Genomic DNA, 26,220 nt, shown 5'->3' on the forward strand with positions numbered 1-26,220 from the left:
CAGATTGCTTACTAAGTAAATTGACATTTATTTCGTGTTATATGTCTTTTTATTCTGCCTGTGAGCACTATCAGTTTTCGCCTATCGTCACTGTACTTGCACAATTGTATTTGTTGCTAAATTTTTCCGCATATGTCCAGTAGGGTTCAAATGTAGGGGTGGGGGAGTAGCGATTATAGTAGTTTCGTTGCATTGTGCCACTCCTGCACACGTTTGAAGGAAAGGCACACTAACCTTACCAATGTGATGGACATAGAAGGACTGGTAGCTCTCCTACTCAAAAGTTTGTACATGCCTTCCAGCAATCTCACACATTCACAAATAATAGTGCAATAGTCACGGCACACTCGTGAAATGGTCGTGCAGGAAAATCTCCACTTCGCCGCTTCCTCTGAGATGCTGTGTCCCATAGCTTGTAGGCGATTGTAACACCACGTTCACACTCTCTTAAATCTTGATAGCCTTCTATTGTAGCAGCAGTAACCGATCTAACAACTGCACCTGACACTTGTTGTCTTATATATGCGTTGCCGACCTGAGCGCCATATTCTGCTTGTTTACATATCTCTGTATTTGAATACACATGACTATACTAGTTTCTTTGGCGCTTCAGTGTATATCATGTTAAATGCCTTCTTATTATGCCTGGGAGCTCTGGCTGACTTAGACTGACGTTGCCCAAGCATAAGCGCTAGTTTTGAAAGTGGAATTCTGATTGATTCAAAGAGAGAAAGGAGGGAGGGAATGACGCTTATATACAATGAAGCCTACATATTTCTACCGATGTGTTGGGGCCTGTTTGCTGTTATTACTGTGAATGGGAGGCCCATCGCTAAATGCCTGATAGAGCAGTAGTGACTTTTGTGCCAGCAAGCTAGTTGGAAATAATTAGATTTAAAATACTGTGAACTACTTGGCCACTGCTAGAGCAGGGTATATGGCAGTGGCTACACTCTACAGGTCAGTATTAGATGGGTGATATACTCTGCAGGCGGCTTACTTGTGCTGGGTGTGGTTGGAAATACTAGCCAGCTCCCTCTATGTGTGTACTTTCTTTAGTGCTACACTATGTAATCAGAAGTCTCCGGACACCTGGCTGAAAATGACTTACAAGTTCGTGGCGCCCTCCATAGATAATGCTGGAATTCAATGTGGTGTTGGCCCACACTTAGCCTTGATGACAGCTTTCACTGTCGCTAGCATACGTTCAATCAGAAGCTGGAAGGTTTTTTGGAGAATGGCAGCCATTTCTTCACAGAGAGCTGCACTGAGAAGAAGTATCGATGTCGGACGGTAAGGCCTGACACGAAGTCGCCGTCCCAAAACATCCCAAAGGAGTTCAATAGGATACAGGTCAAAATCTGTGCAGGCCAGTGCACCACACAGGGATGTGATTGTCGTGCAACCCCTCTGCCACAGGCCGTGCATTATGAACAGGTGCTCGATTGTGTTGAGAGATGGAATCGCCAGCCCCGAGTTGCTCTTCAACTGTGGAAAGCAGTAAGGTGCTTAAAACATCAATGTAGGTCTGTGCTGTGATAGTGCCACGCAAAGAAAGAAGGGGAGCAAGCTCCCTCCATGAAAACCACGACCAAACCATAACACCATCGCCTCCGAATTTTACTATTGGCACTACACACACTAACAGATGACGTTCACTGGGCATTCGTCATACCCACACCCTGCCATCGGATCGCCACATTGTGTACCGTGATTCGTCACTGTACACAACGTTTTTCCACTGTTCAATGGTCCAATGTTTACGCTCCTTACACTTCGTTTGGAATTTACCAGCGTGATGTATGGCTTATGAGCAGCCGTTCGACCACGAACTCCACACCGAGCGAGGTGGCGCAGTGGTTAGCACACTGGACTCGCATTCGGGAGGACGACAGTTCAATCCCGTCTCCAGCTATCCTGATTTAGGTTTTCCGTGATTTCCCTAAATCGTTTCAGGCAAATGCCGGGATGGTTCCTCTGAAAGAGCACGGCCAATTTCCTTCCCAATCCTTCCCCAACCCGAGCTTGCGCTCCGTCTCTAATGACCTCGTTGTCGACGGGACGTTAAACACTAAACACCAGCACCACATGAACTCCACGTTTTCTCACCTCCCGCCTAACTGTCATAGTAGTTGTGGTGGATCGTGATGTAGTTTCGAATTCCTGTGTGATGGTCTGGATAGATGTGTGCCTATTAACATTACGACCCTCTTCAACTGTCGGCGTCCTCTGTCAGTCAACAGACGAGGTCGGCCTGTATACTTTTGTGCTGTACGTGATCTTAACGTTTCCACTTCACTATCGCATCGGAACAGTGGACCTCGGGATGTTTAGGAGTGTAGAAATCTCGTGTATAGCGTATGACACAACTGACCCAATCGCCTGACCACGTCCGAAGTCCGTAAGTTCCGCGCAGCCCTCCAGTCTGCTCTCTAGCGATGTGTAATGACTAGAGAGGTCGCTGATATGGAATACTTGGCAGCAGGTGGCAGCACAATACACCTAATATGAAAAACGTATTTTTTGGGGTGTCCAGATACTTTTGATCACATAGTGTTTGATAATGCTTATACAAACAGTATCCTTGATTGGAAATCGGCAAACCTGAGAATTTTGCTATGATGTCACTATTATTTCTAACAATGAACTCATTTAAAAAAATAAACAATGACATCACAAAATCTATTAATGCATCAGTGGCTTTGGTTTGTCTATGGCAGTGTGGCATTTCAGATACATACAGTATCTTTGGTTGGAAATTGATAAACCAGCACCGCTTATAGATTTTGCTATGACGTTAATATGTCATGACAGCATTATTTCTACCAATAGTGGAATGTGTTCATTTGTGACACATACACTATGATGTCACTCTCACACTAGTAACATGGAGGCTTAGCAATAATAAATAATTCGGCTCTTATGTGCACATGCTGCTGCATTGTGACTGGTTCACTCTGATGTACAATAAGGGGGAAAATTTCATTAAAAATGTGTAGGAAGTTTTCCAAGAAAGTAGCAAAATTTTCAGAGCAAGAAATTCTATGATCTCTAGCCTACTCCACCTTACTTAATCTATGATAGAATAAGTTCACATGTTCGTTGCTGAACTGGCGTTTGGGGTAGGTTTTTCTTTATTTTGTTTTTTAGTAAAGTTGTATTGTTTTAGGTAATTCCATAAACAGAGCACCATGATCAGAAAGTCCTAAATCTAGGCAAAACTTATTTGTCTCATTATACATGTAATTGGTTAAAATATTATATGAATGTAGCAGACATTTCGTTTACTTGAGTCAAATCAGTGAAATTTGGGCTGAAATCCGATATCTAAGCCATATCAATGAATTTTATTGAGTTATTGGCTTCAGTGGCTAGATCTATGTTGAAATCAGCAGTTATTAAGACTCTTTTATTGGTTGACACTGGAATTTCGACAAAAAATGTTTCGTTTCTCCAGGGAAGGAGTTCTATACACATATAAAATTACAATATGATGCCCTAATTCTACACAGCAGCTTTCAAATACACATTGTTCATTAAGGAATTGAAATCGAATCTTGCACATATTCCATTGATCTTTCCACAAGTATGCACGATCCTCCTCGAGTTAAATTACTCCTACAAATGCTGCTGGCAACACAAAAATTATCAAGATTATTTAAGATTTTGATATATCTTTGCAAACCAGTGTTCATTCAAGCATACAACCTTGATACTTGGTATTTCTGACAAAATAATTGGCAAGTTGTTAAGTTTTGTTTCTTTGCCATTTGTTTACTTTGAAGTTAACCCATTTATGTTCAAGTGCATTACCGATGTATTGTTACTTTTTTGGATATTCCTAATGGCGTCTGTTTTGAAACGCTGTTTGTGTATTTTCGTTTCAACTTCGTTATCAACTTTTACAACCTCATCTCTGCATACTAGTTTCCCTTTCTAAGTATGATCTTACAAATATCAATATATATAGTACTAAAGTTTGCCGATCCTAGCCTGTTTAGATGCAGCCCATCTTGTCTTACACATTTATCACTGATAAATTTATTCGAATCCAAGAGAACAGCTAAAAGGCTGTTGCACTGCTCTCTGGTGTGATTGTTTATCTTGTCAATGTATTTATCACTTACCGATCTTCTGTGTAGGATACTACTAATAATTAACTTTGATGCTGGCTACACGATTTTCACCGTCCGGATTACATTTTTTGCTTCGTTTAGAATCTCTTCTTCACTGCTGTTTCGTTGCGAGTTCGTCCGAATGTGGACGAATACACCTTTGTAGTTTTCATTGTCATGTACCAGTAGGAATGCATTTTGTTTAATTGTCTGCATGTTCTTGAGGTGATTATTTAATTGATGTATACCTATCCCTGGGCGGACACTAATTTTAGTATTCGACACTGCAACGTTTTTAATTATGAATCACCAGTTATGAAGAAGTCACTTCCGATGCTTTGTTTGCCACGTTTTTGATGCTTCCTTCCTTTGTTTTTGTACGTTGCTGCAACCCACTTGTATTTATTTCTAGGTTCGACACATTTTGCATTTCTTTCTACACGATTTTCGCCATTATCATAACTTTTTCGGTTTGCATATCACTTTTAACACTTTGAGTTTGACTTTTTTTGGCCGATTTTCTCCACTGGTTCACTGTTTCCACGGATCCATCGTCGTTTTTCATTTAATAGCTTCGCGTTTTCTTTCTTCAAGGTGGCAATTTCTTTTCTGGGGGTCTCAATGTCAGTATTCAGTAACTTGATAACTTCGTCATTTGAATTTATTGTGTTGAGAAAATCTTCACGTTCATCACTAACACAGTTACGGCATGACCACCTAATGAGATTATCTTGTTCTGTGGTTGGTTGTCCTGTCTCTCATTTCACTACATTCCATACACCGTTTTGTTTGGTGTCAAAGTTACTGATTTCTGACATTATGTGTATGTTCTTTGATTTTTAATAGCCTTACTTAGAATTGAGAGTAGTTTTTGTAGTGTGTAACTACTGCAGGGTCCTACTTGACCTTGCCAATAGCTACATTTCCCTTTTCCTTTCACAAAATACTTTAATCGTTATAGTGAACCATCGCTTTTTACATGGCTGTTTAGTGTTCTTTCTGATTGGTTTATAAGGAAAGCGATTTCCAAACAATGGTCAAACTTTCGAAATGTGGTGCTATAGAAGATTGCTGAAGATTAGACCAGCAAACCATTTAACTAATGAGAAGATACTGAATAGAAATGGAGAGAAATGAAATTTGTGGCGTAACTTGACTAAAAGAGGGGATCTGCTGACAGGCCACATGAAGGGATCCCCAATTTAGTGTTTAAGATAAAAATTGTAGAGCGACATCACTATATTAATACAGTAAGACGGTTCGAAAGGATGTCGGTTGCAGTAGTTCTTCGGAGACGAAGAGGCTTGTACACGACAGGATAAAATGGAGAGCTGTACCAAACCAGCCCTAGGACTCCTGAAGACTACGCCAACAACATGCATTCTTATGAACTTTGAGTTTTCGACTATACTCTTTGACTGCTTCGAATCTGAAGTATAGTTTCTGCACGGGCATCATTGTGTGGTGTTTGTAAATATGAAGCAGTAGTTGAAAACATCGTTAGAAATAGTTTTAGTTGTTAGTGGAGATGGTGTAGCTACTCGTTGGGTTTGTACCGCCGAACATAAAAAGTAGTTTTCTTGGATCATACTAATAACTAATAATTACTGAAAAACTGACATGTTTCTGTTTAGTTGAATAGCGACTTAGTTTACTGAAATTGTTATTTTGTTAATGTGACAGGGACCATGGCCGAAGTGAACGTAAGTCCCGATGAAGAAGAACGTGTCCATTTCAGAAGAATAGTTGCTGCCTTTAAATGTTACAGGTAAATGCGTTTTTTTTTAATGTTCTTTTCATATATTTACTACAACAGTGAACAACGTCAGCCTAGGTTATATTATGAACATTCGTACAAGATCCGAGAAATTGCAGGAGTAGAAGCTGAATTTGTTATTTTTTGCAGTGTAATGGAACTTTCTTAATGAAAGTTAACTTTTTCCATGATGTTATTCGAATATTTCGACATTTCTGCTGTCAGGCAGGTCCGATGGAATGCCCATCACTGTTGTAAATGCTGTGTGTAATATTATTTCCTACCCATTGACTACAACAATTAACGTCTCTAGAACAGGAATGTTTTCTAAATGTCTTGAAATATGATAAGATGAAGCCAATCTTCAAAAAGCTATTACCAGAATATGTAGGCAAACTTGTCTGTTGCACAGTATTCTGTAAGTCATTGGAAAGGTTGTGACCAAACAAATGGAAAAGTGTCTGATAAAAACAGTAATACTTGAAAAATCACGTAGGTTTCCAGAAAGGGAAAAGCTTTATACATGACATAGACAAATTAACTGATAAAAATAAGCTCCTCGTTAGATAAAGTAAAATGGTCACATGAACTTTCTGTGACCTGTCAAAAGCTTTTGTTTTAATGTATCACACATAACTTGTTTTCAAAATACAAAGATATAGTATCAGGGCCTGTGAGTTGCAGTGGTTGATGTCATATTTGGTAGATTGAACACATAGAGTAACCACAAATGGAAGCAATTACTTCTGAGGCTTGAAGACTTTTTATCTCCAAGGTTCAATAGTGAGTCAATACCTGTTTCTGTTGTATATAACTTGCCATTAAATAATGATGTGCATTCAGTCTTGTTTGCAGATGCCACCTCAGTCCTAATGGAATATAATGTCCTAGAAAGTATCCCAGATAGTATTCAAAACATCAAAAAACCTTGAATCCTGGTTTTATCAAAGTGGACTGAAAATGAATGTAACAAAGACCCACGTGATGCAGTTTAGAGCTAAAATACCAGAAACAGTTGAAAATAAAATAACTCAGAATGGCCAGGAAATGACAGAAGTAAGCCATGTTAAGTTTTTGGGGCCAAGTCTAGACAAATATTTTTAATTGGAAGGCACAAGTAGATAGATGTCATAGCAAACAATTTAAATAGTCGAACTTTGCAATGTGTGGTTTATCTGACGTGTCCCGTAGAAGCAAAAATGTGTCTCACAGATACTTTGAATTGGTTATTGGGTATAGTATAACCTTCTGGGAAAATTCAACCCAACAACATTAGACTTCTGATGCTTCACAAGAAGATCATCAAAAACAGGTATAGCTCACTACTTAAAAATGCTAAAAAGTAACTAATACTAACTATATATTTATGGAAGTTTTATTTTCCTCTGCAGTAATTGCTATACGCCTAGATATAATCATTTGAAACTCAATTACAGTGAATAGATTGTGATATTGGACCCCTCCTCCCCTCCATTGAAAAGTAGGCTTTGGTGACATACTGATTTTTAGTGTAGCCCAAAGGCAAGGTTGGGGTGGATGTGATAATTTGCTGCTCGTCACAATGAAAAATGCAAGCTTTCAATGCACAGATTAAAACTATGACCAAATACAACTATATGTGTGGCGGAAGATTTATAATTATCTTAAAGGCAACAAAATATATAATGTGAACCTTGGCTAGCTGAAATAGTGGATTATTAACATTTGGAAACCACCGCCAGTAGTGTGTAGTGCTCATCATATTCATGCTTGTCCCCTTGCTCCCTTTTCCATATTTTTTTCAGCAACTTAATCTGTTAATCTCATGAGGAGATAGACACAAAGAGGTTACAAATTTCAAATTGCCATTGACAGTTAAGTTTACCCAGATGTTTCTGCTTCTTTGGTACGATCTGTGCACAGGTGCTTTCATGCCAATTTCACAAAATTGTTAATGTGTATGGCCAGCTTTCTTTCGAAACACCTCAAGTGTCAAGTGACGTGTAAATTATAGAGTGATAAACTGCCCCTGTTTTGATTTATCATAATTCTGAGTGCCTAAGTATTTGGAAAAAGTGTTGTCATAACAAGTGTATATTTGAAGTTCTCTGATAGCTTAGCCTCCCAGATGCCCTGACTTGAATTCATTAGATTCTTTGGTTGAAGAGTACTTGCAGTGTTGGCGGCCCTTCTACTGTGTACTGTTACTGGCAGTTTGTTTCCATAGCTTGTAGCCAAACAGTTGATAGTATACGGTACCCAATGAACACATCTGAATGTAATGACTTTCTCAGCTGAAGACACAAATTGATTACTTTTGTTTTTTATGCAGGTAGCTCGTGTTATTATGATCACAGATCATTAAGGGATGTCCACTAGCTAGTAAACTTCCACAAGTTAGTTGCACAAGAATTCTCTTGATAGTGTTTTTGAACTCTGGGAACATATTGTGGATGACTGCAATTGCATTCTGAATTTGCCTTGAATTTTGGAATGTGTACGGGAATCAGTGAGGAGACTTGCTGACCCTGTCAAGAGAGAAGGTGATTATGGCAGCCTGGGATAGCTGAACACATTAAAGAATGCAGTTCCGGGATACCAGAAGGTGCGCTGGCCTCAGATCGCTTGTGCATCGCAGATTAATTATGGGGGCCAGTGTGCTGGGCAGTGTGGATGTGGTATTTAGGCAGTTTCCCACATCCACATATGTAAATACCAGACTGGTTCCCATATCCTGCCTCAGGTACATGATGTGTAAACACTTTATGCCACAATGTCATATTTGACCTTTTGATTACACTAGATGCAGACAGAAAATGTACACAGCTTAGAAGGTTGAAATACCCTAAGTAATTGTACCACAGTGGCTGCCATGTCAACATAAATAGAGGACTGGGAGGATTTCACCACAAACAAATTTTTTAAGCTCCACTTAAAATTATATCTCATTAGCAGCAAAAATGTTCATGGTTGCCAGCGAGTTATTGAAAATGTATGCTCCCACATAATTAACACAATTCTGAACCAAAGTGAGTGCCTTTAAGTCTTTATGAAGGTTTTCTCATTTTTAGTATTGATTCTGTGAACTGAACTTTTGCTTCAGAAGAGAGTTAAATTATGTGGAAGAAATTCAATTAAACAGTAGTTAGTATGCCCAGTTCTTTGAACAGGCTCTTGCAGGACATTTTTGAATTTCTGCCACAAACAATTTGTATTACACACTGTTGAATATAGAAACTGGGTTGGAGTTATGGTGGCCTATAGTTACTTTCTTATGTTGTAAGTACACTTGTGGATGTGTAATACATCTATTACTCTGCTGTGTGCCTTAGGATGAAGCCTTTTGTGCTTCGAAACTGACTGCAGCTAGTGGAATACAATAAACTCGGCTGGTTGGACATAAAAGCAATAATAAAATTGATTAAATAGTTTTTACTCTTCTAATAACATATGGCAATGGTTTATGTGAACTAGTTTATTGTAAGAGGTGGAGCAATAATATAGTCAACAATTTTCCTTGGATGTAATAGCGGGTATTTCCAAAGTTTTTTTGCTTCAGTGTTATTTACTTGAAACACTTCAGAATTGTAGCCATTATTTTTGTAATGCCATTTTCACAAATGTCTGAATTACCTTCAGCTCATTTTCATAAGAACTATTATGATTACTACACACACTATGCATTCATACACAAATAATACTGATTTACAGCTTCAGTACATAGTACAACATGGAATGGAGTTACATATATACTGAAATACACCACCCAGTCATTTTTCTCTTCCCTTACCTCTCTAAATTTAAAAGATCAGTCACCAATGCAAATGGATACTGCAACCTGCAAACACAACTGTGCTTCCACAAAGTGGAGCATAAGATTGGAAAATCAAATTAAAATTAAAAATGGTGTAGAAAGAGCACCATCTAATAAGCAACACAATGCTCCTGAGATCTTTTCTCAGTTTCCAAACATGTTTTGCTTTATACGGTTGGCCCAACCTATTTGTAGATGCATTTTCGAAAGCTGTCAAGTTTCTCATGCAACTAAGAGTGGCGGTAAATAGTGCAGCTCTTTATCTTTTAACACAAATAAACACAATCACATAACACTGGTACAGACGATTCTCAAATATTGCTCAAATGTGTGGGACGCATACTAGATAGGCCTAACGGGAGATATTGAACGTATGCAAAGAAATCCACCACAAATGGTCCCATGTTTGTTTGACCCATTGGAGAGCATCACGGAGATGCTGAAAAAACTGAACTGCAATAGGCACAAACTATTCTATGAAAGCTACTTACAAAGTCTCAAGAGCCAGCTTTTAAGTGATTAATCAAATGGTTCATATGGCTCTGAGCACTAAGGGACTTAACATCTTAGGTCATTAGTCCCCTAAAACTTAGAACTACTTAAACCTAACTAACCTAAGGACATCACACACATCCATGCCCGAGGCAGGATTCAAACGTGCGACCATAGCAGTTGCGCAGTTACGGACTGAAGCGCGTAGAACCGCTCGGCCACCGCAGTCGGCAGTGACTAATCAAGGAATATACTACGACCTCCTACAAATGACTCCTGCCTCAATAACAACATGAGACAAGTTACAGCAAATGTAGGGATGTTTAAGCAATCTGTTCTTCTGCACTCCGTACTTAAATGGAATGGAAAGAAATCGTAATAGCTAGTACAATGCGAAGTACTTTCCACTATGCACTTCAGAGATTTACGGAATGTGGATGTAGTTTTGTGATCATGTTACACCCTGCCCACTGGAACTGAACCATATATGTTCATTGAGATTTTTTGTTTGTTTGTTTAATTTTATTGCTGCAGGATTTGATGTTAGTCAACTTGAAAGGGGTAGGAGGGGATAATTTCCATTATATAACTTTTATTCTTAATACCAAAGGTAATTGTATGGTAGGCTGCTTCCTCATAATTTACTGACGAACTAACTTCCTGCATCTCATATATTAAAGTTAAAGCAACTATTTCTGGAGTTTCTGTAGGTGGAAATACATATGAATTTGTGTATTATGTAACTGTCAAATCATTTATCAGTGTACTCAGAAACATAATTATGTTTTGCATGACCCACTATTTCAAAAACGCTGGCAATAGTTTGTTTCAGGTTGCTGTTGTTTAAATGTTAATGAAAACTATGAAGCAAGTAGGAGTCAGTTCCCTCTGAGCGACACAGGTGTTAACAGACTGAAATCTTCAGTCATCACCACCAGTGAATTCTACATAACAGTGGAAAATAACATAAGGACAAATTAAACAATGTGTACTGCATTTAGCTAGTTATTTACGTGTTCCAGAGAATGTTTGTATGATATTTAATCATAACAAGGCATTGGTCAGTTGACAGGTTAAAGAAGTGGCTACATGATGCCCATGTACTGAATTTGTGTAATAGTAAAAATATTTAGGTTATTAGCAGAAGAAACTATGTAATTCTCTTAAACTTCATACAAAACAAGTTTCTAAATAAAAACTCCTCTTTGGAATATAAACTTTTTCAGCCTCCTATTGTATTTTCCTTTGCTGCTTGCCTGAAATTTTATATAAATAGGAAAGTGAAGAAAATTTTAATTAACATGAGGAACTGTGACTGGTCCATGTGCTTCACTACATCCATTCATCACAGCGCACTCCATCCTCACTTAAAGTTTGAGTTGTATCAGTAGTTTTTTTTCAGTTTGCCTCATTCAGTCTTTGCAAGAGTATCTTACCTATTTTTTATGTATTTCTAACATACACTACATACAGTTAATTACAGTGTGGATTTTAGAAAAGGTAATGTTGCTTTAGCACTGATCACACACAATTATGACATATTAGCCACAGAAAAGGAAATTGCAATTTTTATACATATTACCACATTATTATTATTATTATTTTATTATTATTATTATTATTATTATTATTACTACTATTATTATGGTTATTCTTCCCTTAAAATAAATTTCTTATACATGTACAGGCCACACACATATATAGGCTATATGGGTAGGTGTGACAGCTTTGACTATTTGAGGTGAATTGTGGCTCACATAACTGGCATTTATAAATGAAAATAATGCCTGTATTTTTTGTTTGTTTTGCAATCTGATTTAAATTGCTTGGCACTGTATGTTGCCAAACTGGCTGTCAGCTCCATCCTTGTGAAAACTTGTATAAGGGGTGGACTCATTTTTGCATGCTGTAGCTGGTTGCAATTAAAACGAGGATCTAGCACTGCCTGGTAAATGGTTGTATACATACACTGCAAGTCAACTGAAAGTCTGTTGCATTGGCAGTTGCAGCTATTGTGTCACATTGCAAGCTCCGTGTGGAGAAACTAAGTACCAAGGTGTGAAGTTTCAACTAACAAGTAATTTGAATTGTACTATAGTTTTGTCATTATGGCTGTCACTATTTCATATCAACCATAATGGATTATTTTTTTCTTTTTTAAAAAAGGGAGATTGTGTAATATGTATTGCAGTGCTGTAGTTAAAATACATAACACTTGTAAGAAGTGTCTTTCTTTCATAATTGAAAGTTTCAACACTTCCAGACCAGTATTTGTTATATCTATCAAACTTATGCCATGGTAATACTCAGAATGATTTTTCACTAAAACTAGCAGACTATCGTATTGAGAGTTGCACATTTTTCTGCATGCATTTACACAATGAAATGATTCTTAAATGTGAGTTATGCAGAATATAATTGCGTTGGAAATAATTGAATGAAAATGTGCAAAGTATGTTTGCTTTGTGAATTTTTCTCTCTTAGAAGGTTAACACAAAATACAAAAGTGACTGAACTGAAATGTTTGAGAAGCTTAAGACACTTTTTTTATTTTTGTTTTCAAATTTAAATATGAACATCCAATAATTTTGCAGATTCCACCTAGTTATTATCTCTTGCCTGTGCATAATATTTATCATTGGCAGTGTACTTTTTGATGTACACTATTACTTATTGAGGCAAACAGTGATGAAACCACTGGCATATATAACTTATGTGAGCAGTAGATTATAGAAATCCTGTGATGATGTGATAGAACCAATCTTGAGCTATCTTAGTAATCACTCAGAAAATGTATGCCTGGATCACTGGCAGACTTGGCGTACGGTTTAGTCCTTTCCATTTGTGATAGTATAGTGGATGTAAGCATGTCATCCTTAATGATAACACAACTGTAGAAATGTGCAAATATCGAGTGGAATTGACATCTGTAGCATCTGAAGAGACACTTAATGTAATTAGTGACAAGATGCCAGTTTAAACTGTGACGTGCACTAGCAGAATACAGTATGTGAAAATAGTTCTCATCTTGACTCTGCAGTTCCTGCAAGGAGAGAACATGAAGTGCTGTATTCTGGTTCAAAATGCGTGAAGAAAATTTTCACAGACAAAATACATCACTTCTGGGAATCAGAGTTGAAATTGTATCTTATATTCCTGTCAAGCTAGATGCCACAGTGGCAAGATGCTGAACTAGCATTTGGGAGAGCATTGGTTCAAATCCCAGTCCAGCCATCCAGGTTTAGCTTTTCCATAATTTCACTAAAATTGCAAAAGTCAGATGCCAGGATGGTTCCTTTCCCATGAGACACTCCCATTCACAGCAGCCCCAGGAGAGGAACCATGACAGAGGACAACCAGGTCACCACATGAGATTGAGCTCTCACTTTGGGGATTAGGACACAGGTAAGCCATTCTTCTGGGAATGCTGATCATACAGAAATAAGCAGTAAGGGATTCCTTGCAGCTGGAGTATGAGGATTCATGGGACATGTCTTATACATTTGCAGTTCACCACTTCTGCCTAAGGATTAAGTGACATTTGTTGAAAATGATGTTACATTCTGTTTTATTTAATAAATAAGAGATCACAGATTATTGTGACAAATTGAGTAAAAGCTTTGGTTCCTCTGAACAGAAAGTCAATGTTTTAGACCACAATGACTTTAAATTTTCGTTTGTGTGATGGCAAAGGACGATAACTGTACCAGTGAAGTAAAGACCTGTAAATTACCACAGCATATTGTATTATTTGCAGCAAGCTAAAGAAGTGTGTTCACATTATCAAATGACAGTGCATATAAAGTAATATAGAGGGTGACTAAAAATGTCAATTGTTGCTGTATGATGTCATTTGTTTTACATTTTTTTGAATTCTTGTAGATCCGTAGACTCAATACACACAACTATCGAAGCACTTTTCCACATTGTGTTTTGCAGTGCCAGTAATATCTCAGCAGACACCTTCTCCAGATTCTTCATAATAGCTTCCATGACAGGACAGAGTTCCTGTCCCAATTCAGTTTCTAGTTATCTCGTTGAGCCATGTTAAGTGACATTTACACCCTCACCAGAGGAGAGCAGGCTGTGCCACCTGCCTCAACCCTTCTACTTAGAAAATTACTTAGCTACAAAATGAAATAACAAGTTTATTGTTATCAGTCTCAGTTTATTTCCACATTATGTTTTAGAAATTTAAAGCTGCATTGTGAGGTGGATTTATGTAGATTAGCATGTCTCATGTTACATCTTTGGAGTAACCTGTATTACTTTTGAGTAGAAGAAGATAAAAAATAAAAATCTATTCCAATAAATGGCTTACAGGTTTATGAAAGTTTTTGGCTGAAAGTATAAAGATAAATTTGAATGTAAAAGTGAAAATACTTCCAGGGGCACAACACCTTTTTCTATCATGTTCCATCACAAGAATGATCACACTTCATAAACATCAAAGAAAGTGAAGATGGAATATAGAACCTAATAAGTTCAAAGAACATATAACAAACAAAACTCTATTTTGGAACATATCAATGTATTGTGGAGATCTTATATTGCATAGATGAACGGAAATATAAAATATAAAAATCTCCAGTGTTCACGAATTCTTTTTTCTCGTGTTTACCTCAATTACTTCTTTCTACACATTTGAGAAATCAGGATGGCATTTTAGAAACATGAAGTATAAAGAACATATGAAATAATTATTTTGCTAACAGTGGCAAAGTGGCAAACTAACTCACTAATTATTTGTGAATATGAAGGAGGTGGCAGGCATTTTTTAATCATTTAGGATGGGCTCAAGTTGTTGATTTTTGGAGCATTTCAAGGCTGTCTAGTTTTTTTGCCTTCAGGCTGGATATGTAAAATGCTGATACTTCCATTATTACATCTACATCTACATGACTACTCTGCAATTCACATTTAAGTGCTTGGAAGAGGGTTCATCGAACCACAATCATACTATCTCTCTACTATTCCACTCCCGAACAGCGAGCGGGAAAAACGAACACCTAAACCTTTCTGTTCGAGCTCTGATTTCTCTTATTTTATTTTGATGATCATTCCTACCTATGTAGGTTGGGCTCAACAAAATATTTTCGCATTCGGAAGAGAAAGTTGGTGACTGAAATTTCGTAAAAAGGTCTCGCCGCGACGAAAAACGTCTATGCTGTAATGACTTCCATCCCAACTCGTGTATCATATCTGCCACACTCTCTCACCTATAACGCGATAATACAAAACGAGCTGCCCTTCTTTGCACCCTCTCGATGTCCTCCGTCAATCCCACCTGGTCCCACATGGTGTTTAGTTTAATGGAGGTGAATGGCTGCTGCTGATATGAGATATTTTTTGTTTTATTAATGCTCTCATGTGTTTCTTGAATTTGCTCTTGGCTGTAGAAGGTGGTGGTGTCACCTACTTGGTATGCAATTGTGAAGTTCATATTTTCATGGAAGCTGTTGAACAATTGGTTTAACTCACTGATATCTTTTGTGACACAGAGAGAGGTTTGATCCCATTGCCAGGCCATTTAGAGCTTCTTGTTGAATTTGAAATACTGAGTGAGTGTATGTAGGTACATCAGTTTAGTAATGTGTGTAGAAATGAGTTTTATTATTTTTTTTTCTTGTTGATTGGCATGAATGATCTGTAGTGTTGGATCTATTGGTACAGAGGGAATAATTTTTTTGTGTCAAACAAGGCAAGTGTTTCTCCATCTGGAATTTTTGGATTTTTGACATGTGTAAACTCAGTTGTTTTTCTAAGTTTTGTGTTAGTATTCAATATGTACATGACTTTAAAAATTTTGAAGAACTTTTTGTTGAATTTGAATGTTCTACTGTTGTATAGTTCTCTTTAGCTGTGGTAATTGGGATTCCATTTTTATGGATTTTTTGCTGTGACCTGAGGGAGGGTGCTTGAGGGCTCGTTGCCACAGTGTTTCTAGCTTTTTGAATGGTGAGTAGGAAATTTATGTTATTTGAAATGTATGTAATCTCCTTTTGGATTCTGACTGTTGGAGTCGTAGGTATTTCTATTACATCATTGGGTTGGAAAAAGTTTAAAGTTTTCTCTATGTATGTTGATCTATTCATGATTACACGTGCATTACTTTTGTCAGCTTTTACAGTTATTGCATTATTTGTATTTATATTTTATACTACATATGAGGGCTGCTTCTCCTTTCTTGTGTGCATTAGGTGGTTTTATGACCTCCTCCTCCTTAATTTTGTGACATGTTGCTATTCTGTCATTTTGCTTGTCAAGGGCAATAGCTAAAATCTGTGTGAGCCTGGTGATGAGGTTATCTAGAGTCTTTGGTGTAATGGAGCTTTACTGTTGTGTTTTAATTCTTTGCTGGGCGGTACCTCTGCTTCTGCAGTGATTATTATCTCAGTGTTGTTGAGGACAGGGGTGATGGATCTGTGTTTCTTTCAGCTGTTTTCATTCGCTTTGGGATGTAACTGTTGTTTGACAAGATTGTCTAGTTTTCCCTTACATGTGGTTTTCATTTTTTGCACAATAGATTCTAGTTGATGAAACAACATTCCCAACAGTAACTCTGTGTTATAAAGCTATGTATTGACCATATCATCTGATAGATACAAGCTTAAGTTCCAACACATCAGTCATAATGAAACCTGTGCACTCTGTTGGCCATTGCTTACATATAGCATGTTATAGATGTAATCTTAATAACCTACCGCTCTGTGTAAAACTGTGCTCTCTCTCTCTCTCTCTCTCTCTCTCTCTCTCTCTCTCTCTTTCTCTTTCTCTCTTTCACACACACACACACACACACACACACACACACACACACACACACACAAAATCAATGTAACGTAGCAATGAGAAGTAAATTGTTATGTGTACTGGTATAATTTATGCCAATGTTGGCAACATAATTATTTTATTTGTTCTTTACACTTCATGTTTCCAACATGCCATCCTGCATACTTAAATGTGTACAAAATATAAACTGATCTAAACATGACAGAAAGTAATCGGTGACCACTGGCATATTTACACTTATATTTATATTCACATATGGAACTGGCAACGGTAGATCTTCACAATCCTTAGACACTTGGTCACAAATAGTGTTTTGTTTGTTGTGTGTTCTTTGCACTTATTAGATTCTAGATGCCATCTTTGCTTCCACTACTGTTAACAAAGTGTGATGATTTACATTTATATTTTCCTTCAGACTTTTAGTCACAGATCACCATAAAACTATGAGCTGTGTACTAGAATAGTGTTTTGTTTTTGTCTTCTTCTGCTAGACAGTGCCAAAGTCATAACGCAACACAAATATGTCATATTAATCCACATAATTCCACCTGACAATGAAGGTTTAAATCTCTGAAACAAATCATGGAAGTAAATAAACTGTAACTGGTGACAATAAACTTGATTCCATTACTTATGGAGAAACACATCTGTGGTAAAGACAGCCAACCTTTCAGGTTTGGTAAAGCTTTGAAATATAGAAAGGTCTTGATCACACAGTTCTTTATTAAACATTCTTACACTTAATTTTTGCATAGTTTCCAAGATGAAGGCAATTAAGGCCTTCACGAAAGTATGTTTTAATAGGAAATGTTTACCTTACAGTGTTTCACCTATTTATGCAGAAATTAAGTGTAAAAGTATTGAATAAAGAATTGTGCCATCCAGACCTTTCTATATTTCACAGATGTGCCACTAAACATGATGTTTCATTCAATATCAGTAACAGTCATGGTAAAATCAAAACAAAAATTTTCAAATTTAAGGTTACCCAGCTGTTATTCTCAAAAAAATCACTGAAAATCTTGATGAATATCATATCATTAAACTCCTCCATCGCAGATGTTTCAAATCCTTTTGAAAAAGTGTAAAGTCCCATTAAACAGACCATAGGCACTTCCATGTCTTGGAATATAAAAGGAATCAAGTGTTGCTTATTGTACCATAATATACTGGAAAAGTCAATATCTAGGACCATTAACAAAATGTTGAGGTTGTTTGATATAGGCAGCTAACCACTCGTTGACATATTAGATTGCTGGTGTTTGATGGTGGTGTTAAGAAATGCCAGTGATGCCAGACTGAAATTCATTGGAAGAATCCTAAAGAAATGCAATCTGAAAACAAAGTAACTAGGTTACAGTACACTTGTTTGCCCACTGCTTGAATGCTGCTCACTGGTGTGGGATCCATATCAGATAGGGTTCATAGAAGAGATAGAGAAGATCCAATGGAGAGCAGCGCGCTTTGTTACAGGATCATTTAGTAATCGTGAAAGCATCACGGAGGTGATAGATAAACTCCAGTGGAAGACTCTGCAAGAGAGACGCTCAGCAACTCTGTATGGGCTTTTGTTGAAGTTTCGAGAATATACCTTCACCGAGGAGTCAAGCAATATATTGCTCCCTCCTACGTATATCTCGCGAAGAGACCATGAGGATAAAATCAGGGAGGTTAGAGCCCACACAGAGGCATACCAACAATCTTTCTTTCAACGAACAATATGAGACTGGAATAGAAGGGAGAACTGATAGAGGTACTCAAAGTATCCAATGGCACACACCGTCAGGTGGCTTGCAGAGTATGAGTGTAGATGTAGATGAAATAAAAATATTGAAGCAGATAGGTCTGTCAGTGACTAGGGTTATAGCTGTCCCTGCCTTAAAGTCTTTCCATTTTACTGAGTGTATGGTAAGGTTTGCTCCACAAGCTGTCACAGTAGGATGGCTTGTGTGCCTCGGTGATACAGATAGCTGTACCATAGATGCAACCACTTCAGAGCAGTGTCTGTGGAGAGCTCTGACTGATGTATATTTCCTGAAGAGGGGTGGCAGTCTTTTAAGTAGTTGCTAGGGCACCAGTGTGGATGATTGACTGATCTGGCTGGCAACATGGTGTTGATACTGTGAGTGGCTTGAAAGGGAGGCAAACTTCAACCATTATATTTTCAGTGAACATACGGCTCTGCTGTTTTATTTAATAATGATGACATCGCCTAGGGTTAAATATTTCAGAGGTAAAATAGTTTTTCAGTTGTATCTCTGACTGGGAGATTGCTCATGAGGTTGTTGTATTCAGAAGGAACAATCTCTAGGTTGGAGCTTGGAATGTTAGATCCCTTAATTGAGGAGGTAGGTTAGAGAATTCTAAAAGAGAAATGGGTAGGTTGAGGTTACATATAGCGGGAATTACTAAAGTTTTAGGGCAGGAGGAATAGAATTATTTTTTGGATGAGTGCAGGATTACCAACACAAAATCAAATAGGAGTAATGCAAGTGTGCAAGACTAGTAGCTCGACAGTTGATGAAGAGATTGAAATGAAGTATAGTCAGGTAAAAGGAAACAAAGTATGGTGAGACAAAAGAAATTACTCAGTTTGTTAACGGAGATGAAAATTTAATTTTAATGTGAGACTGGAATTCAATATAAGGAAAAGGAAGAGATGGAAAAATAATAGGAAAATCTTTATTGGAGAAAGAATTGAGTGAAATTCCCTGGTAGAATTTTGTGCAGAGCAAAATATAATCACTGCAAATGCTTGGTTTAAGAATAGTGAACAAAAGTTGTATACATGAAAGAGACCTGGAGTAACCTGAAAGTTTCAGATAGATTGTACAATAATAAGACACATTTTAGACTGCAAAACATTTCCAGGAATACCTGTGGATACTGACCATGACTTACTGGTTATGAACTGCAGACTGAAACTGAAGATATTGCAGGAAATAAAGGAGCTAGGATATGGGTAAGTTGAAAGATCCAGATGTTGAGTATTTCAAATGGGGCATTAGGTAACAATTGACTGAAATGGGAAAAGTAGCAAAAAGGCAAGGACCAGTAGCAAACCTTGGATAAGACACGAGAAACTGAATTTAATTGAGATACGAGAAAATACAAAAATACAAGATATGAATTAAGCAGAAGGCATTACAATTGTTTATAATATTTGATTTTTTTATTGAGCCAAGAAATCCCATTGTGTGATGTTGTATGTGGATATGAAACAAGAAATAGAAAATGATAACCCAGGAATGGTTAGAGGAGACATGCAAAACTGTAGAATCTTGCTTGACTGTGGGAAAGATAGATGCTGTCTATATGAAAATTGAAGTTATTTTTGAAGAAAAGAGAATGTCTCAGATGACAAACAAGTACTAAATAAATAAATGAAGGCTGAAAGGCAGAAGGGCTATATTGAAGGACTGTACAAAGGGAATGACGTGTAGTTAGTTACTTGTTTAAAGTGGCAGAGGTTTGCACAGGGTAGAGTAGAATGGAGAGCTGAATCAAACCAGTTCTCAGATTGAGGACAGCATGGTAATTTTATTGCCTCTGCAGTGCTGGATGAGATAAGGATTTCAGCTTCTAGTATATCGTTATAGAGAATGAATACCATTTACTATTTTTATGTCCAACCAGATGCATTTATTGTTTTTCAGTAATTGTAATCAATTTTAAATCACAAGAAGCTTCGTCCTCAGTTACACAAAATAGCAATTGATGTTTCACGCGTCTGGAAGTGTATCAGGTCATTGTATGGCTAGAGTTACAGTGGTGCCATTAAGTGCAGAATAATTCCACCCTGAGGACATTAATATACAAAGGGCAGACAATTTCAGATCACAGCAGCCTAGAATCAGAATTAAAATATTTGTTCAGAATAATCCCTGTAAGCCACACCAAATGTGATATGCACTTACTTGTAAGTAAAGGTACAAACCTGTTTGGCTGATTGATAAAAAGTAGATCTGCAACACTCCTTCCATTCTGCAGAGCTATCTTTGGTGTGAAAGGTTATATACTAGGAAAATATATTATGAGACTAGTTTTCATCTCACCACAAAAAGCTAAATAACTTCCTTGTTTGCAGTGCAAGATGATCAGGGTATAAAATGATGAAATACCTACCATTTTATGTGCAAATTCTGCAAAAATTTTATAGTGCGAGCAGTGTACGTCGTTCTTGGAATGGGTTACAAAATAAAGAAATGTCTTAAAAAGACAATGGGAGCAGAACACAGCCATACAAAGCTAATAAATCATTTTTGAAGATGCTGAGAGCCATGCGAGTCTTAGTCTTTTTGAGAGTATGTTAAAGGGAACAATACAATGTGCTTGGGTACTGCCACTTTTAACAGAGAAACCGACTGTAATATTAGTAGAGTTTGGAGATGGAAAATAACCAAAATTTTTCCGTCAGAGGAGAATGGTGGTACTATGCTCAAGATGCCCAGTCTGGTGGGATAGGAGGAGATACACAATATCTCGCATTTTTGTGGGCAAATCCTTTCTCGCATGACTGTAGTAAGCGAGGCAGTGACAGTGTAGTAGGCACATTCATTGTCTTCAAACCCTCAAGTAATAATATAATGTTCCTCAAATGCGAGAAAATTTTATATCAGAAATTCATGACAAAAAAATTTGAGGTTACTGTAGTGGTCAACTTGAGTGATTTGTGTGTGTCACTCAGAGTGTAAATTGGGATTTGTGGGTTTTAAGAGTAAATAAAGCAGCTGCAACTAAATGAACATAGGCTACTGCTGTACAAAGGAGGATGAGTGTGCCATTATTACAGTGTCCATTTTGGATTATATTATTTTATATTTCCACCTATACAATAATTGAAAATTGCCTGTGAAAAATAAATAATGGAACAGCTGAAGACAATCAATGTCTGTGGAATGGAGGCATCAAGCAGTGGATAGGCATATAAATGAGAAATTGAATGTGATGTCTCTAATTTGGAGCCGACATCATCCTATAACAGTTAAGTGAAAGAATTTCAGTTCCTCTTTCATTTTTTAAGATATTTCATTTCAGTTAAAAGTATGCAAAAGAAATGAGATGATTGCTGCATAACTGTTATTTAAAAATGTGCTCAGAAATTTATTTGTCATACTCTTCAGTTATCTATTGATATTTCCCAAAATCTTGAGATCTTTGTGAATTGAACTATATCACATCTTTACTTTCAGGGAAATGATATCATTCACGTGTATAAAAACTTTTCCAAAATTAATTTTGATAAATCATCAAAACTGTATGGAAGCCGTTATATCCAGCCATTAAAATATGTGTGTGGACGATGAGAACATGGAGAGGTATAAATCTTGCAATGTATTTTGTTAATATGTGTCATGATAGTCTTCATTTTTCTTCACAGAGAACTGTATGAAACAAGACTAAGGAGAGCAGAAACAAATTTGAGAAAACTTTCTGCAAGGCACCAACAGCTCTTACAAAGTTATAAATTGCATCTGCGCAGCGTCAGGGAATGTATTGAGAAAAATGCTGAGGTCCTTTCAGCATTTGTTCAAGATGCTTATGCACTGTTTGACAATGCGGATGAATTTGAAGTAAGTTATTTAGGTATTATTAAATCTGGACGTTCAAATTACATTTTTCTACGTATTAAAATTTTCCTGTAAGTGGTTTAGTAATTAGTGTGATCTTTCATGAGTTGTCTTTTCCATAGCAAGTAAAGAAAATTTGGTTCTTTAAAAATTGTTCCTAAGATCATGATATAACATGTAGCTAGTTAGTTCCTTGTTCCATAGATCAAATTCACAATAAACATTATGATGTAGAATGTGTCAACATAGAAAATAAAAAGGGCCATCAAATGAATACAAGGCAGATGGAACAAAAGTAAGTAAATTGTTTATTATTTCTGGGGTCATCACCAGAACTGTTAATACATTTACCTCACTGTGAGACATGACTGTTAGCGCCTTCACAAAATAGGTGCATTGTTGCTGACAGAACCATGATTGTACCCATGCATGCACTTCTTCATCTAAAGCAAATCGTGGACATGAATATCTTTCTTCAGGGCTCCAAAAATATGAAAATTGTACTGGGGGGGGGGGGGGGGGGAGGGGGGAGGGAGATGAAGACTGTATGGAGGAGCAGTAAAATTTCTATAGTGTACTTGCAATAGCCTTAGCAACATATGGCAATGGCTATGAATGTCATTCTTCAGGGTTCCAAATATATGGAAATTGCATGGGGAGAAGTCGGGACTGTTTGGAGCATTTGTAAGGGCTTCGCAGCAAAACTAATGCAGTGCATATTCAATGTTATTGCAAGTACACTGCAGAAGTTTTGCTGGTAAACACTTACAAAGCATCTGTACAGTCATGATCTCTCCCCATGCAATACTGATATTTTTGGAGCGCTGAACAAAGACATTGTTTGTCATCAACTTGCTTCGGACTAAGAGGTGCAAGCCTAGTTACAATCATGGTTCTGTTGGCAACTGCAAACAGCTTTCCATGAAGCCACTGCCCACCTTGTCTCACAGTGGGATAAATTTGTCAATAGTTTTGACAATTATTTTTGAAATAATAAACAATTTTATACTTCTTTTTCCACCTGTCTCTTTCTCATTTGACTGCCCCTTACATATGTAAAATAATATTAATATGACTACATGCTGGCCATTTAAAGTATTTCTTTTACTGATTAATCATTGCTATTCAAGAATTCCTATATAGCACTGAAGGTGCTGTTAAGGATAAACATCTTTACTACATTTGAAAACACTTCTGCCATCTGTCAGACATTTTATTTCTGCACGTAGATTGTCAAAGAGTTTCATATTTGCATTTTTAACTTATTTCTGTGCTAAAGTTAGAGGCATTAAAGAGTAATTGAAATAATTACTCCTTCTAGTGTTGTACTTATTAACATCTCTTTTACTATCAGACTTAAATGGTTTGTTGATAACAAATTTCATAAGTGAATAAGTGTACTATGAGGCTATGGTTAATAATGCCAGCTGCTTAAAGATATGGCTGCAAGATGTACATATGTGAACTCCACACATAATGTAATTGCTTTCTTGTATTCATTGTACACTTTTTGCATAAGCGAGGTGTTACCGCAGAGTATTTTTCTGTATGACATCAGTGAGCTGAAATATGCAAAATACATTAACTTACTGACTAATACGTCTCAAAAGTTGGCAATTATTCTTGTGGTAAAAATAGCAACACATAAATGTTTTTGCAGGTATACTATTTGGTTTTTGCAATTTAAATTGTCATCAATATGCAAACTGAAGAACTTGCAGCAATTTTCTACTCTGTTTATTACTTCTTATTGGTATACTATGTCAATAGGAGGTGGGATACCAGTACAAAGCTGAATGAACTGATTTTTTCAAAATTTAAAACTAGCCCATTTGCACAAAAACATTCAGTTGCTTTCACAAAAACATCAGTTACCATTTTCTCTTCTGCTGCTTCTTTGCTTGGCTGCACAACAATTCTTGTATTATTTGCAAACAGGACTAATTATGCCTCCTGATTGGAATGAAATGGCAGATCATTAATATAAAGCAAGAACAGTAATGGGTCAGTAATAAAATCCTGTGGGATTCCCACTGTAATTACACCCCATGCAGATGATGTGGCATCCTTCTTTGTTTTTTTCCCAAAAATTTTAGAAAATGTTGTAAGGAGTGACACTGGATGGTAGTTATTGACATCTGTAGAGTCACCCTTTTTTAGAGAATCTCAACAATGGCATATTTCACTTTTTCTGGAAAATACCCTGCGTTAATGATCCTTTACGTGACTAAGGACATTACATGTTATAGGACCATAACTTTTTAGTGTGTTTTTTTTTGTTGATATTATCAATTGCATATGAACTTCTACATTTTAGAGTCATGATTTGAGATTAATTTTTAATTCAGTAAATGTCCTCTGTATTGTCTCTTCAGTGAAATGTTTTGCTTTCTCTTCTAAACTATTTGCATCAATTTTTTCACCTATTTGTAGAAAGTAATTGTGAAAAATGTCTACTAAAGGTAAACTTTTACTATGCTCCCATTCTCTTTAACAGAAATATCATCATCATCATCATCTATCACTTCTTTCTCTGCTTCTCCTTTAACAATACTCCACATAGATTTTTTTATTTTATTTGATCTCTCAATTTCAGACAAGGTGTGCATACTCTATGATTTTTATACAACTTTTCATCATATGTTGCGGTACTGTTTATAATAAGAAAGTATTTCTTGATCATTACTATTTCTGACCATTTCATACAAGTCCTTTTTTCATTGTCAGAAAAAGACGTTTAGATTAGAGATTAGATTTACTTTCATTCCAATTGATCCATAGCGAGAAGGTCGTCCAGTATGTAGAACATGTCAGAAAAACACAATACATGACAAATATTTACAACTAAAACAAATAAGCTAATATACCATTGCACAGGTAAAAGTGGAATGATCTTCATTTTTTTAAATGAATGCTATTAAAGAGTCATTTTACAAATACCAATGCACTGAATTTAAAATAAAAAAGTTTATTTATTTATAAGGTAATAAATGTGTAATACAACTCTCTCTCTCTCTCTCTCTCTCTCTCTCTCTCTCTCTCTCTCTCTCTCTCTCTCTCTCTTTACTATATTGGTATCTTTGTAAATATATCTAAAAACAAAGATGATGTGACTTACCAAATGAAAGCGCTGGCAGGTTGATAGACACACAAACACACACACAAAATTCAAGCTTTCACAACCAACGGTTGCTTCATCAGGAAAGAGGGAAGGAGAGGGAAAAATGAAATTATGTGGGTTTTAAGGGAGAGAGTGAGGAGTCATTCCAATCCCGGGAGCGGAAATACTACCACACACACACACACACACACACACACACACACACACACACACACACACACGTATACAGTCACAAGCAGACATTTGTAAACGCAAAGAGTTTGGGCAGAGATGTCAGTCGAGGCGGAAGTACAGAGGCAAAGATGTTGTTAAATGACAGGTGAGGTATGAGCGGCGGCAACTTGGAATTAGCGGAGGTTGAGGCGTGGCGGATATCGAGAAGAGAGGATATACTGAAGGGCAAGTTCCCATATCTGGAGTTCGGATAGGTTGGTGTTGGTGGGAAGTATCCAGATAACCCGGACAGTGTAACACTGTGCCAAGATGTGCTGGCCGTGCACCAAGGCATGTTTAGCCACAGGGTGATCCTCATTACCAACAAACACTGTCTGCCTGTGTCCATTCATGCGAATGGACAGTTT

The 26,220-nt window shown here is 37.0% G+C and overlaps 1 protein-coding gene and 1 long non-coding RNA gene across 7 annotated transcripts in view; both read left to right on the top strand.

Moving 5' to 3' along the window:
• Positions 1 to 26,220, top strand: part of LOC126299438 (carnosine N-methyltransferase-like) — a 686,336-nt gene that overhangs the window by 486,784 nt on the left and 173,332 nt on the right. For 2 of the 4 annotated variants that reach the window (XM_049991346.1, XM_049991345.1), the window contains exons 2-3: positions 5,799 to 5,883; positions 22,329 to 22,521. In XM_049991346.1, the coding sequence (XP_049847303.1) occupies positions 5,804 to 5,883; positions 22,329 to 22,521 (273 nt within the window). In that variant the 5' untranslated portion in view covers positions 5,799 to 5,803. Of the gene's footprint in view, positions 1 to 4,848; positions 4,939 to 4,986; positions 5,687 to 5,798; positions 5,884 to 22,328; positions 22,522 to 26,220 lie in introns of those variants that run through there. The other 2 variants (XM_049991343.1, XM_049991344.1) reach the window with 2 other exon arrangements.
• Positions 6,052 to 11,369, top strand: LOC126299442 (uncharacterized). 3 transcript variants are annotated; one of them, XR_007552811.1, is made up of 4 exons: positions 6,052 to 6,654; positions 6,715 to 6,927; positions 7,063 to 7,183; positions 10,979 to 11,369. It is a non-coding gene; the product is annotated as an uncharacterized LOC126299442 (long non-coding RNA). The 3 variants fall into 3 exon arrangements; XR_007552810.1 differs by having other exon boundaries at positions 6,727 to 6,927; XR_007552812.1 differs by having other exon boundaries at positions 6,052 to 6,646; positions 6,727 to 6,927.

The sequence above is a fragment of the Schistocerca gregaria genome, chromosome X, assembly GCF_023897955.1.
Source record: "Schistocerca gregaria isolate iqSchGreg1 chromosome X, iqSchGreg1.2, whole genome shotgun sequence".
NCBI classification, from domain to species: domain Eukaryota; kingdom Metazoa; phylum Arthropoda; class Insecta; order Orthoptera; family Acrididae; genus Schistocerca; species Schistocerca gregaria.